Raw genomic sequence first — 14,816 nt, 5'->3', positions numbered from 1 at the left:
ACTGAACTCTCTTGCTGCCCTGAGAGCCCAGCACAAAGTCAGCACATTCAACACAGTCTGATGAGAGCCGTGGACTGCTGGCTAAGGGCTGGGGACAGGTCGGAGATGGGGAGGAGTGAGACCCGTGAAAGGGGGCAATGTCAGCAGGGACAAAGCTGGGCTAGTCAGGGGCACTAGCAATACTGTGGAGGGGGAAAAAGGGGAAAGGAGAGGGGAGGGTGAAAATAAAGGAGGAAAGGGAGTCAAGGTGAAGGGGGTTTGGGAGTCACCCTTCAGGAGCAGAAAGGAGACCAAATGATTTGCATGTGGCTCTTCCACATAGCAAGTAAGTGAGGCTTCTGCCAAGGCCGTCTTGACACACAACTGTTTCACTACCAAGAGATCTGTGGGGCAGAAAGAACAATGTTCATTTCTAACACATTTTTATTGTTAACTTTGATGAGACAGAAACGGACAAAAACTCAGAGCTTTTAAAATCCTGGCTGATGGGGCGCCTGGGTGGCGCAGTCGGTTAAGCGTCCGACTTCAGCCAGGTCACGATCTCGCGGTCCGGGAGTTCGAGCCCCGCGTCGGGCTCTGGGCTGATGGCTCAGAGCCTGGAGCCTGTTTCCGATTCTGTGTCTCCCTCTCTCTCTGCCCCTCCCCCGTTCATGCTCTGTCTCTCTCTGTCCCAAAAATAAATAAATGTTGAAAAAAAAAAATTTAAAAAAAAAAAAAAATAAAAAAAAAAAATAAAATCCTGGCTGAAATTTAAAAAAAAATTTTTAATGTTTATTTATTTTTGAGAGAGAGAGAGACAGAACGTGAATGGGGGAGGGGCAGAGAGAGAGGGAAACACAGAATCTGAAATAGGCTCCAGGCTCTGAGCTGTCAGCACAGAGCCCGACACAGGGCTTCAATTCATGAACTGTGAGATCATGATCTAAACCAAAGTTGAACGCTTAACCGACTGAGCCACCCAGGTGCCCCTAGATAGGGCATATGCTCCTACAAAAAAGGAAGGGGCATCAGGGAGTGTTATAAACTGAGTTTATACAGACTGTCAATGGGAAATATGATTACAGATCTTTAGGTAGGTGGGAGATGTAGATATAAAAAAAATAGTACAAAAGAAATAAGAGCACACAGGCAAACACACACACAAGGAGAGGCACAACAGGCATTCTTGAGGAATACAATGATTTAAGACTCAGCCGCTGTAAACAGACATGGGCTCAAAATCCATTATGTCATCAATCTAATCCAATGTGAAAATAAAGGGGATCTGAGAAATCTGTCCCTACAAAAGGGTAGTGGCAAAAAAATGTGGCACAGGAGCATTTCCTACAAATTCAAAATCCACCAGGAAAGCGGGTGTCAGTGGTGCCAGTATAGCTGGAGTAGCAGTCACGAGGGCCACTCTTCTCCCTTAGGTCCCATGACATGGGGTCACTGTCCCCTCTGCTGCCAAACTCCCAGCAGCTTGCCGCCTGACCCTCTCTCTCCCACACTGTCAGGGGGCCTTGGCTTGCGGGACAGGGGTTTCATGGGGGTATAGAGAGTGGAGGCTGCAGCGCCGGGGAGGCTGGGGCAAGTGGGAAGTGTGCTTGGGTAGGAGGTGAGCAGGAGGCCGACCTTCTGGAAGAGGAAAGCTGGGCAGACCACAGGAGCACAAGCCTTGTTTGGAAGAGGGGCAACTAAAAGGCAAAGCAAACCCCTACAGCCCTTAGCACCCACTGAGCCAGCCAGTGGTGTGGATTAGGGAGGAACTGAGGAAAATCCGTATCTTTCTGGGATAAAGGAACAAATGCTAAACAAGCAAAGTGGAGGTGAGGGGCAGAGGGGAGCGGCTTTCTATCATTTCATTGGCCGGCGTGCCATTAAAAGATCCAGCACACTGATCTCTCCAGTTTGGATCTGGAAAATGCTTTCTATGGGGAAATGGAAACAACTGTTTTCTCAATTTCCAGAAAATCGATGCTTAAAGACAGGAAACCGATGGCATCCTGCACCCCGTCCACCCCCCCACCCCCCCCCACACCCTTCAGTGAGATATTTTGCCCAAATCAAATCGTGTTATTTTCTTCCTTGATACCCTCCAGTGGCTTTCCGTCACCAGGGTCTAAGGTCCTGCCTGCCTCTCCAGACGTATCCTCTCTCTGCTGACCCCACTAACTGTCTCACTATTTCCCACTCTAAAATATGTCTGCAAATACTCCCACAACTTTTTGGTGCTTTATTTCTGGTCTCAGGACCAGATTGGATCACATAGAGGCCAAGCCAGAGGGATGGAGAGTCCACGTCAGGAAGAAGCCCTCAAGTAACGACAGACGGGGAAATGAGAATACACACTTGAGCTCCCGCACCCTTCGGTTAGCTCTGAGTTCCCAGGGCCACTCTTCTCCCTTAAATCCCAGGACATGAGGTCACTCTTTGTCCCGCCGTCACATTCCAGGCAGCCCGCTACCTGGCCCTCTTTCTCACACATGGTCAGGGAGCTCTTAATTCTACTGCCAAAGTTATATTTGTTACTTAGTTATAGTCTCTCTTTCCCAATAACTCCAAGGAGGCAGCTACTCTGTCTGAACTGCTCTGCTCTGTCTCCAGTGCCTAACACAGACAGGAGCAGAGTGGTGCACAGGGCAGTGGAAGGAGGCAGAGGAGGAGGAATCTGCACGAAGGATGGGGTACCTAACAGAGAGAGAAGAAAGAGTGATGGCCAAGGCTGGGTCCAAAAAAGAGGGGGGAAGCTAGGTTTTTGACCCTCCTATTTATTTCAAAGAAAACTCCCCAAGAGGAGGGAGCTCCTGGCCAAATCTATTCCCCAGTGAACACGTATTCATTATTTTAAAATTTACTTTAAAAAAACTGTTCCTCACATTTTTTAAAAATTATTTTAGAGAGACAGCAGGTGCACATGGGAGAGGGGCAGAGGGAGAGAGAGAATCCTAGACAGGCTCAATGCTCAGCAAGGAGCTCTGCAGCGCTCGATCCCACGATCCTGGGATCACGACCTGAGCCGAAATCAAGAGTCGAATGCCTAGCTAGCTGACTGAGCCACCCAGGCGCCCCCAAAACTGTTCACTGCATTCTAATGCAGAGTGGTCAATGGACTGGAATGTATGTTTCAGAGACGAAAGTAAACTTTATCTACGTCCTCTGAAACTACTGCTCTTGCTACTCCTCTTCTCCTAAAATAACCCTTTATTTCTCAACATTACCTTTATAGCTTTCTCACTGCCCATTGCACCGGACACGTCAATCGTGGCTAGGATAACCATGTAATTTATTATCTACACTGGGACTCTTTTGAAAGTCAAAGAAGGCTCCATTTGTAATCACACTGGCAGAGTATAAGCCACACCCTAGTGACACCTGCCATGACCACAGGCCTGCAAAAGTGACAACCACCTGCAGCCATGTTCTATACCCATTACCTGCCCATTACCTGTAACCAGTGCAGGTTGGAACATGGTGGCACCTGTCCCAAGGATGACCAATCCCAATCTTGCCAGAAACATAGAGGAAGGATGGTTTGAGAGTTAGCTCTGGTTATATTATACCTGGTCTCTGCATGTCTTTTCTTGGCTTTGTGGCTGCTTTCTCACAACCTATGTGCACATGTTCCCATTCTGCCTTTCCAGACCATATCATATACCACTGCTAACTCTCATAGAAGCTTTGCGTTACTTAGCTGATATTCCTAATGAATAGCTTAAAAAAGAGAAATATGTTAATCAGATTCCATGAAATAATTCAGGAATATTCTAATAAAGTATTTAGTAGATGTGATGGTTAATTTTGTTTGTCAATTTACTGAGACAAAGGTTGCCTAGATATTTGGTCAAACACTATTCTGGATGTTTGTGTGAGGGTGTTTTTGGATGAGATCAACATTGAAATCAGTAGCCTGAGTGAAACAGTTGCCATCTCCAGTGTGGGTGGGCCTCATCTAATCAGTTGAAGATCTGAATAGAATGAAAAGGCTTACCCTCCCTCAAATAAAGAGGCATTCCTCCTGCCTGACTACCTTTGACCTGGGACATGGGTTCTTCCTCTGTTGTTGACTCCATCTGAAATATCAACTCTTCTGGGTTTTGAGCCTGCCGGCCTTTGCACTGAAATGACACCATCAACTCCCCTGGTTCTCAGGCCTTTGGACTTGGATTGGAACTACAGGGTTGGCTCCCCTGGGTCTTCAGCTTGCTGACTGCACATCTTGGGACTTGTCAGCCTCCACAATCACGTGAGCCAATTTCTTGTAATGAATCTCTTTCCACATATATATGTACAATCTATTTGTCTCTCTGGAGTACCCTAACCATAGGTATAAGCACCAGCCCACTGGTTCTCAAAGTATTGGTCCCAGTATGCAGCAGTATCAGCAGCATCAGCATCACCAAGAAAACTGTTATAAGTGAAAATTCTTGAGCCCATCCCAACCTCCTAAATCAGAAACTCTGGGGCAAGGCCTAGCATTTTGTGGTTTCAGAAATATCCTTCAGGTGATTCTGATACATGCTCACATTTGAGAATTACTGTATTAGGCTAAAGATATCACATCGGTAATTGAATCCTTCTTTGCTACTCAAAGTGTGATCCACGGACCAGCAGCATGGGCATCCTCTGGGACCGGTTACAACGGCAGACACTCAGGCTCCCACTCCAGACCCATGGAATCAGAACCTGCATTTTTAACAAGTTTCCTAGGGGGATTCGTGTGTCCCTGTGTTTGCACCAAACAATCCTGTAAGGTGAGTATAGGCCATCCTGAGGCCTGGATCTCCTCTGGGCCTGCCAGTTTGGCTTACCCTGGGCTCCTGAGCTCAAGTCTTAAAATGAACCCTTTATTACTTGAAATGAGCTAAGTGAATCCTTGGTCCCTAGAACACAAAACTCAGACCATCAAGTATGGGGCACCTCTGTCATTTCAGTACAACCCCTCACTCCACCCCAAGTTCTAGACTCACTCTATGGATGTCATTGCCCAGAACTACTCACCACCTTATTCATATAAGGTGGGTTTTCTTTCCTTTTTTTTTTTTTTTTTTTTTTTTCCTGCTAAGCCTTGTTTATCCCTATTTAAATGGGAGCTTCTGGAGCTGTGCTGTCCAACGATAGGCATTAGCCATATGTGGCTATTGAGCTCTTGAAATACAATTAATCTGAATCAAGATGTGCTGTAAGTGTAAAATATACCCCAAAGGCTGAAGACTGTAAAATAGCTCATTGATAATTTTATACTAATTATATGCTGAAATGTTAGTATCTTGGATATATTGGGTTAAGGAAAATATTTTATGAAAATTGTCTTCATCTCTTTATTTATTTATTTATTTATTTATTTATTTATTTATTTTTATTTTTTCAATATATGAAGTTTATTGTCAAATTGGTTTCCATACAACACCCAGTGCTCATCCCAAATCAATACCCATCACCCACCCTCCCCTCCCTCCCACCCCCCATCAACCCTCAGTTTGTTCTCAGTTTTTAAGAGTCTCTTATGCTTTGGCTCTCTCGCACTCTAACTTCTTTTTTTTTTTTTCCTTCCCCTCCCCCATGGGTTTCTGTTAAGATTCTCAGGATCCACATAAAAGTGAAACCATATGGTATCTGTCTTTCTCTGTATGGCTTACTTCACTTAGCATCACACTCTCCAGTTCCATCCATGTTGTTACAAAGGGCCATATTTCATTCTTTCTCATTGCCACGTAGTACTCCATTGTGTATATAAACCACAATTTCTTTATCCATTCATCAGTTGGTGGACATTTAGGTTCTTTCCATAATTTGGCTATTGTTGAGAGTGCTGCTATAAACATTGGGGTACAAGTGCCCCTATGCATCAGCACTCCTATATCCCTTGGATAAATTCCTAGCAGTGCTATTGCTGGGTCATAGGGTAGGTCTATTTTTAATTTTCTGAGGAACCTCCACACTGCTTTCCAGAGCGGCTGTACCAGTTTGCATTCCCACCAACAGTGCAAGAGGGTTCCTGTTTCTCCACATCCTCGCCAGCATCTATAGCCTCCTGGTTTGTTCATTTTGGCCACTCTGACTGGCGTGAGTTCACCTCTTTTTTTTAATGTGGCTACTTAAGATTCTATACATGGTTTAGAAAACTTAAGATTCTATACATGGCTCGCATTATATTTCTATGGACAGCTGTGCTGGAGAACAGGCCTGTGGCCCCGCGACTAGAAGGAAAGCTCCCAGAGGGCAGGAGCTGTGTCTCTTCTTTGCTCTGTGGCAAGTCCCTGTGACCAACCCCCTGGAGGTGGGTGCGTGTCAGGACTGGCTGCGGAGAGCCTTTCCAGGGCTCACACTGGGGCTGCATTCCACTACATAAGGTCATTGCATGAATGGTCCTATCGTTAAGGCGTCTGTGCTCATAGAGGATGTTGTATGTTTCCTGGCCTGGTGACCAAATAGGCAATCAGACGAGAGAGCATATTCATCTATTCTCCATGCAAGGATTTCTCTCTGGAAGTAGTGCTCAGGATGTTGATACTGGGTTCAAATATCACAAGGCTACATTTACCCAGTACCTACTATTTTCCAAAGCTGCACTGATCCTTACACAGCTCTGTGGAGTAGCTGTTAATTCCAGTGTACAGAAAAGGAAATAAGGCTCCAAAAGGAGAAATTCCCCATAGTTAGAAATGAGTGGAACTAAATTCCAAGACCATTTAACAACGCTGCCTTCTGAGTCTGACCACTAGGGGGTCAAGAGTCTTCACATACGAATTGTACTCTTAATTCCAGGACCTCTGATCTTTCCAAGTAAGAAGCCTAGCACAGAGCTGGTGAGAATGCAGGTGGCTGCTAGATCCCCTTTGTAAGAATTCCCATTCCCCACCAGGCCCATGATCTATAGGGTGGTCCTAAGCCACAGCTGAAATGGCCCTTTGATGCAGAAGCAGAATGCATACACGGCCATTCACATTTAAAGACGCTGCAGCTTTTAGGCCATTCTCTATCTCCTAGGATTAGAACCTAAAACGTCTCAAGTGGTCTGAGCCTAAGTGTTCCCAAATTAAAACCAAATGGGAGGGGACAGGATTGAGAGCCTTAGTCTTCTCTCCTTCCTCTGTAGCTCTCCTGTCTTGTTTCCTTTCTGTTGCCCACATCTCAATTATGCAGGAAAAAATTTTAGTAGATCATCAGCTCTAACTTCCTCAAAAGTGGGAGTTGAAAAAAAAGGTTTCATATTACTTGGGTTTTAGGTGCCTCCTCTGCGTGCCTAACCAACTCCATTCCTTTAAAATGGATCACAGAAAACAAAGGCTAGCCCAGGATATAGAGATCACTGAATTTAAACCCTTTATTCTGTAGGAACAGAGGTCCAGAGGTTTAAAGTCACACATATGATTGGTGAAGGCTCGGACCAGAACCTTGGATCTCTGACTCATAATTCCCCATTTCCCCGGCAATAAACAGAAAGTCAGAAAAGGAGTATTATAGACTGAACTTTTGTGTCTACCCAAATTCATATGTTGAAGTCCTACCCCTCGGTGTGACTGTATTTGGAGAAAGGGCCACAGAAGTGATAAAGGTTCAGTGAGGTCATAAGGGTGGGGCCCTAATCCAGTAGAGCTGTTGCCCTTATAAGAAGAGGAAGAGACACTGGTGCTCTCTCTCTGCCATATGAGGACACAATGGCCATCTGCAAGCTAGGAAGAGAGCTCTCATCAGAAACCAAACACACCCTCCAGAACTGTGAGAAAATACATTTCTATTATTTAAGCCAGACAGTCTGTGGTATTTTGTTATGGCAGCTTGAGTTGACTAATACAAGGGGGGGAAAGTAATTTTTATTTATGGATATTGAAAAAGTGCATAATGTAGGGGAAAGCACAGCACCAGAACTGTCCAAGATGAGGGCCACTCAGAGACTCTGATCAGGTGCCACTTTCCATTTGGAATGCTCCAGCCCACAGGCACTTGAAGGTCATTAAAAGGAATGAGTCACTCAGTTAAATAATTTGGGGAAAGCATCCAAACTATGCACATTCTGTTCTGTGAAACAGCCTGTCTTTCAATGATGTAGGGAAGCAGGGAAAACATTGGCCCGGGTGCACCTCACCCCCTCTGGAACCTTCCCTGGCTACCTTAATCCTCTCATACAGTGTCCCTCAAAACCAGGTGGGGAAGACTGTCTCCTGAGAGAGGAGAAAGTGAGTCTGACCTTCTGGTTTATAAGCCCCTGGAAAGGCTTATAAGCTGAGGTCAAGGGAGCCTCGTCATAACTCTGAGGGTCTGACAAACCCCCATGTCCTTTCAGACATCAGGCCTTTAAGCAGCAGCCAGTGGCCTGAACTGGAAATGTTCTCCTCAGTGGAGGGGCTTCAGCATGTGGGGGGTACACTAGCAGCAAAAGAAACAGTTTTACTTATGGTCAATGTTTTTCCTGGAAGTTTTACAGTTAATAAAGTTGATAGAATTTTTTAAGTACAGAGGGGAAAAGGAAGACAAAATAATTAGTGTTAACACATTGGTATGTTTATCTCCTATATATTTTTCTGAGTTTTACAAAATTTTTATAAATGAGCAAGTATTACTTTATAATGATGATAAGAAACACTGCTCATTCATTCTCCAAATATTTCAGTACCTATCCTATGCCAGGAAGTTTTCTAGATGCTAGAGATACAGCAAAAACAATATAAAGTCCTTCTCTTCCTAGCATTTCTAGTTAGAGGTTCAGGGGGAGTGGGAAGACGGAGAGTTCTGGGGTTAGGGTGGTCAGAAAGGGTCCTCTAAGGAGGGGACCTGGAAACAGAGACCTGAAGGAGGACAGGGAAGGGCAGGGGAAGGCCCTGAGGCTTGCTGAAGCAAGGGCGGTGGGGAGCAGGGAGGTGACAGCTTGACCACAGTGGAGGGAGCCTGGCCAGGAGTGGTTGATGAGTCTGGAGAGCCAGGTGGGGCCAGTCTGGCCTCAGTCTCAGTGTGAGGGGAAGCCATAGGAAGGCTAGAGCAGGAAAGCGAGGTGATGTGAGGTTGACCGTGTCTCCTGGGATGCCTCCCTTGTTCTCAGGAACCACATCTCCCCCATTAGACTAAAAGGTCCTGAGTGCAGAGCTCAGCACGCTTTCCCTTGTGGGTTTCTCTTCTGCCCGAGAGGGGCAGAAACAGGAGCTGCAGGCCTTGGGGAGACTGACAGCTCATCTCCCACCACGATTCTCGCTTCCTGAAACTCACCTTCTACAGTCAACTCCACTGTCACCTGGCGGGCACCACTATCATTGGTGGCTTCACAGGTATACTTTCCCTTGTCGTCCTCACGGACAGCATGAATCACAAGGCTGAAAGTCCCCCGGATACCGCAATCTAGCAGGAAGCGGCCCCCACCGGTGATGGGTTGCCCATTTCGGTGCCACGTCACCTGGGGCTCTGGGTAACCCCGGACCTTCAAGGAAAAGAAGAAAGGGTGAGAGCTTATACTTAAGGAGTGCTTCTTATGTGCCTGGTGTTGTTCTGGGTGCTTTTGCACGTATTAACCACTTAATCCTCATAACATCCCTTGGAGCAGATACTACTTTCATGGCATGAAGAAACTGAGGCACGGAGAGCCTTTCGGTAGATTTTCCGAGGCCTCAAAGGTAGAAAGGGGCAGAGCCAGGCATCCTGGCTCCAGAGCCCACTATGCAAGTGACTCAAGCCTGGCTACATATTAGAATCACCAGGGGAAGCTTTAAAAAAATACTAGTGCCCAGCTCCTACCTTGGATACATTAAATCAAAATTTCAGGGGGTGGGGACTAAGCCTGGGCATTCTGGACCAGGGCTTCCCATTTGGATATTCAAATAAATCACTTGTTAAAATGCAGATTCTGCTTCTCTAGGTCTGGGGTGGAGCCAGAGATTCTTCAGTTCAGACAAGGTCTCAGATGGTGCTGATGCTTCTGGTCTCCAGAACTCACCCTGAGTGGCAAGGTTCTAGACTGGAGTCACCCGGGGTTGGTAGCCATGGTAGCTACACATGGCAACGGAGCACTCCAAACAGGGCTAGTCCTAACTGAGCTACACCATAAGTGTGAATTACACTCCAGTTTTGAAGACTTAGTGCAAACAAAAGAATGGAAAATTATCTTGATCATTTAAAAATGTTGATTACACATAGAAAATAGTATTTTTGACATGTTAAGTAAAATATATTGTTAAAATGAATGTTACTTGCTTCTTTTCACTTTCTTAATGCGGTACTAGAAAAGTTACAACACATGTGCTTCTGCTTGATGTGTTCATGGAGCTGTGCAGCTCTAGACGGCTGTCTCTAATAACAGCCGCCAACATCTATTGAGTGCCAAGTGGTAAGCACTTTCCTAAGTACCTGTAGCCTTATAGTAACTTGTTCAGAGAGAGATGTTTCCCCAAAGACGGGAAGATTAAGAGGGACAAATTCCAAGAAAAGAAATCACCTTGAGTTTCAGAGAAAGAAGTTGACCCAAGGGCCCTCCAACCCCTGAAACTCAACAGGCTCTTCAGAATGGACTCATCTTTGGAGGAGCAGGATTCAGACCGGCCCATTGATGCACAGCCTCGGACCCAGAATTAAGGGATTTTAGCACTGGAAAATGCACGGAAGACATCACAAAAATCTCCCGGGAAAGAAATTGTTTGCATTATAAACTGGTGGTAGCAACAGCTTTTTTTTTTTTTTTCTTACCCATGTATCCACTGCAAGACAAAAGAGAATGGACATGGATGGGACAAAACCACAATCTGCTGGATGACCCCAAACTGCATTTACAAAGAGAGCTTTCAATGACCTATAGCAATAATCCTCCTCACATCCCCAGCAAGGTCAGAGAGATGCTATATCGGTACAAAGGAGAGAGGGGGAAAGCAGGTACATGCATTGCACATCAGCATCCAAACACAGCGACTCCCCTAAGCACGCCAATGCAGAAACAACCATGCTAACAGCTTCAGGAGCTGTCTTTGGACTGTGCTCATTTCCATTCCCAGGCATCCAGCCATCAATTCATCCTCAAACCCATTTCTCAGCAGCCAGCATGCAAATGTCTTCCTAGGAAAGAAAGCCTGGAATCACAGAGAAAAAAGCCCCAACGTGAATAATCCCCTCTCTGGTTATTCCATAGTCATCCCTTCAATGCCACTTTATGAACCTCACAAGGCCTGCCTCCCCATCCTCCCTAATATGTAGTCTGCCCTCCATGAAAAATGCAAAAAAACAAAAAAACAAAATCAAAACTTCAAATCAATCCTACCCATCTTATCTATAATTTCTGGAAACAAAAAATCCCTCTCTCATTGAAATCTAAACCATATTCGTGACAGAGACTGAGTATCTGTGAGGGAATGCTCAGATTCTGAAGTCACTTCCCCCTAAAGCAGAAAACAATGTCTGAAGACACTGCAGCTTCACCAAAACACTCACGTCCTATCTTTTGTTTTTTAATTTTTTTAATGTTTTTAATTTTGAGAGAGAGAGAGAGAGAGAGAGAGTAAGGGAGGGGCACTGAGAGAGGGAGACAGAGAATCCGAAGCAGGCTCCAGGGCTCTGAGCTGTCAGCACAGAGCCTGACGCGGGGCTCGAACCCAGAAACAGTGAGATCATGACCTGAGCCAAAAACAACAGTCAGACTCTCAACCAACTGAGCCACCCAGGTGCCCCTCAAGTCCTATTGTAAGGTTGATGGTGCTGAAGGGGGCCACATTCACTTGGACAGATAAGGTCTGACATCTATTATAATATGAAACAAAGTGTTAACAGTGGTTATCTCTGGGTCTGTCCTCTTTTTCTTTACTGAGTATTTTCTGGTATTTCTGCAAGTAACATAGCTGGCCTTTGTGAAGTAGAAAAAAAATTTTAAATAAATATATGTATTTCTTTTATATTACTATGTATAACGAATATATAAACATTCATTAATCTGTCAAGGCCCTCAAGGTACTTAAATCTAGCAATGTAAATAAAAGCACTCTGCAAATAAACATTATGCAACTTTGATGGTAATAAATGTTGTGTACCCATATAAAATCACATCATCCTGTGACGCTATCTTGGCACAAAGGTTCACACAAAGGAACATCAGACAACAATTACTTTGTTAAAACATATTTTTAGGAAACAACTAATGAAAGACACTCTTTTCTACAAAAGGAAGCCCAGCCCGTTGGCAGTACTATAGTGATTTTGCAAACCACCATGGTCTTCTCCTCCACTCTGTTAGACACAGCCAGCCTAACCTCCAGAAGATGATTAGCCTCCTGACAGTGTCACAGAAAGGGAGTGCAGAACACTGTAATGGGAGGAGATAAATCATTAACTGCACCAAAGGCATCGCTAGCATTCCATTAGCAAGTACTCTGGCCCCCTGCAGCCAGGCCACCTCTGGTGGCCCATCAGGCCCTGGGGCATCAATGATTAACTGGGACTTTGCAAGTATTCTAGACCTCAGGGACCCAGCTCCCTCTTTCAATGTTCCTCTTGCTTTCTACACCACCCTCTCCTCCTCTGCCAATTTACCCCTGAAATGTCCTGTTAAAATAAATATCCAGGAATTTTTAAATATGCTGAAACTGGCACCTCTTAGAAAGTTGCAGTTTGCAGTAGGACTTTTGTAGCACCTTGCACCTGAAGCACACACAAGGATTTCTGGGACCTTGCTCAGTTCCAAGGTCTAAATGATTTGCAACTCCAATTCTTATCTTCCTAATATGAGAAAAACCTTCCACCACTACCTAACATTACTTAAAGACAATCAGCTTTATGTAAACCCATTTTTACTGTCTGTCCACTATCCTGGACTCCTGGGTGAGAAAAAGAGAGAAGCCTGGATTCACACCTTTGGGATACAAGACAACAGCCCTGCCTTCCCTGGATGCCTTATCCGCCTTCATCACGAACCTTCAGCCAAGAACCCACAGCTAGAAATTTTGCAGTTTGATCCCAGGTCACACTAAACACCCACTGATACTTCAGTTTTTAGAGGGCCTTCACATACAGAATCTCATTTCATTCTTGCAACACTAAGAGCGAAGTGTCTTGGGTTGGGGTATCCAGAAGCAGAACCCAAAATAAGGGCTTAGGGAATCCCATCTGTGAACCCTTAGCCAACACAGTGTCTAGGAATGGGTATACTGGCCTGGTGAAGGGGGTCTGGGTAGGGCTCCAAGAGTGTCAGTGACACAGCACACAAAGCCAATCATATTATTAAGTCCAAAGTGCTGAGGAAAGAGGCCCAAAGAAGTAGATGATTAGTCAGTAAATGGCACATTAAGTGGAGATCTCTCTATTCCTCATTGTAAATTCATGGTTTTGGTAGGACAAATACTGTAGAACCTAAAGCACTGATAAGTGTCTTTTCTTTCTCTAATAGACCCTGAATCTCTCATTAAAGTAATATCTGCTCTCCACTTTGAGAAAAAGTCAAAGAGTTCATAAAAGATATGGCCAGGCCAAAAACAAGTCTTGGGTGTTCCCCCAGAGTAACAATCGGGCAGTGCTATAGAGTAAATGCTTGTGTTCCTCCAAAATTCATAAGTTGAAATTTAACTGCCAATGTGATAGTATTAGGATAGGGCCCTTGGGAGGTCATTAGGTCCTGAAATTGAAGCCTTCATGAATGGGATTAGTGCCCTTAGAAAAGGGATAGTGAAAAGCTCCCTCACCTCTTCCATCATGTGAGGACACAGCAAGAACAAGGAAGCAAGCCTTCACCAGACACTGAATCTAGTGGTGCCTTGATCCTGAACTTCCCAGCCACTAGAACTGTAAGAAATAAATTTCTGTTGTTTAAGCCACCAAGTCTATGGTATTTCTGTTATGGCAATGTGAACAGTCTAAGATAGACTGGATTAGTGCCATATGTGTGCCCAAGACACCCCCTAGGACATTCAGTGTGATACAGGGAGGGCAGCTTGAGACCTGAGGCCTGAGTCCTGGGACTGGCTTAGCTACCTAGCCTCTTCAGGTTGTATTCCTTCTTTCATAGAAGAGAAAACAGCTCCTGATACCTAAGGCCGTTTGTGAGATAGTATGTTTCTGAATAGTGACCCACTTAGCTTCCTGTCTCTCCCTCTAGTCTCCTCTGGGTCCAGCCCACAGCCTTCCTACCCTCTAATCCTCCATACAGGAAAACCAAGTGACCACAAGGAGACATGCTCACGAACATGAACAGCTAGCCTTGCCTTTTCACCATAATGAGTTTTTGGAAACAGCCCCACAGAGGGTCATTCTAAGGAGAATCATATTTTTGCCACAGTAACCACATTTAATTGGAGGTTGTGTTCTTGAACAAAAGCCTGGGATCAAATAAATCAAGAGCATAACCAACAACTTGTCATAAAAATAAAGATAGAATAACCATAACCCCTATAATAATTTAAAATAGTAAAACTGTGCTCCAGTTCCATAAAATGTCCTCACGAACCTTTATGTCCTCAAAAGGCCTGTAGAGGGAATGGGGGCTCATTCTGTATGTGTTGGGAGATGAGGAGAAAGCGGGCAGTTGCTCAGCTGCTATGTTACACCCACCTGTTATACTCGAGAGACATTTTTTCAAAAGCTGGTGCTGTTTTGAAATTTACTTAATGACCGAAAATGAAACATTCTTAAAGGCACTAAGACTCTTCATTTTTCTCTGCCATGTGTGAAGGGCTTTCAGTCTATTCCAAGGTGCACAGGACAGGCTACCATGGCCTACCACAGCCTAAGGCCAGAGGAGCGATAAGCTCCCTGTCTCCACAACCCTGGCAAGACTCGGGGCAGCATGTCTGTCTTCTTAGCTTGGGGAGTGGTAGACAGGGGGTGATTTTGCTGTTTTTGATGATCTCCTGCAAGTCCTTTGTTTCTGGTCAGGCCTG

General features: G+C 45.0%; 1 protein-coding gene across 1 annotated transcript in view; it reads right to left on the bottom strand.

Moving 5' to 3' along the window:
• Positions 1-14,816, bottom strand: part of MYLK (myosin light chain kinase) — a 179,846-nt gene that overhangs the window by 129,476 nt on the left and 35,554 nt on the right. The window contains 1 exon segment of the mRNA XM_030330671.2: positions 9,184-9,391. Coding sequence (XP_030186531.1) covers positions 9,184-9,391 — 208 coding nt within the window.

The sequence above is a fragment of the Lynx canadensis genome, chromosome C2 (genome assembly GCF_007474595.2).
Source record: "Lynx canadensis isolate LIC74 chromosome C2, mLynCan4.pri.v2, whole genome shotgun sequence".
Lineage (NCBI taxonomy): Eukaryota > Metazoa > Chordata > Mammalia > Carnivora > Felidae > Lynx > Lynx canadensis.
This window is presented reverse-complemented; position numbering and strand designations above follow the sequence as displayed.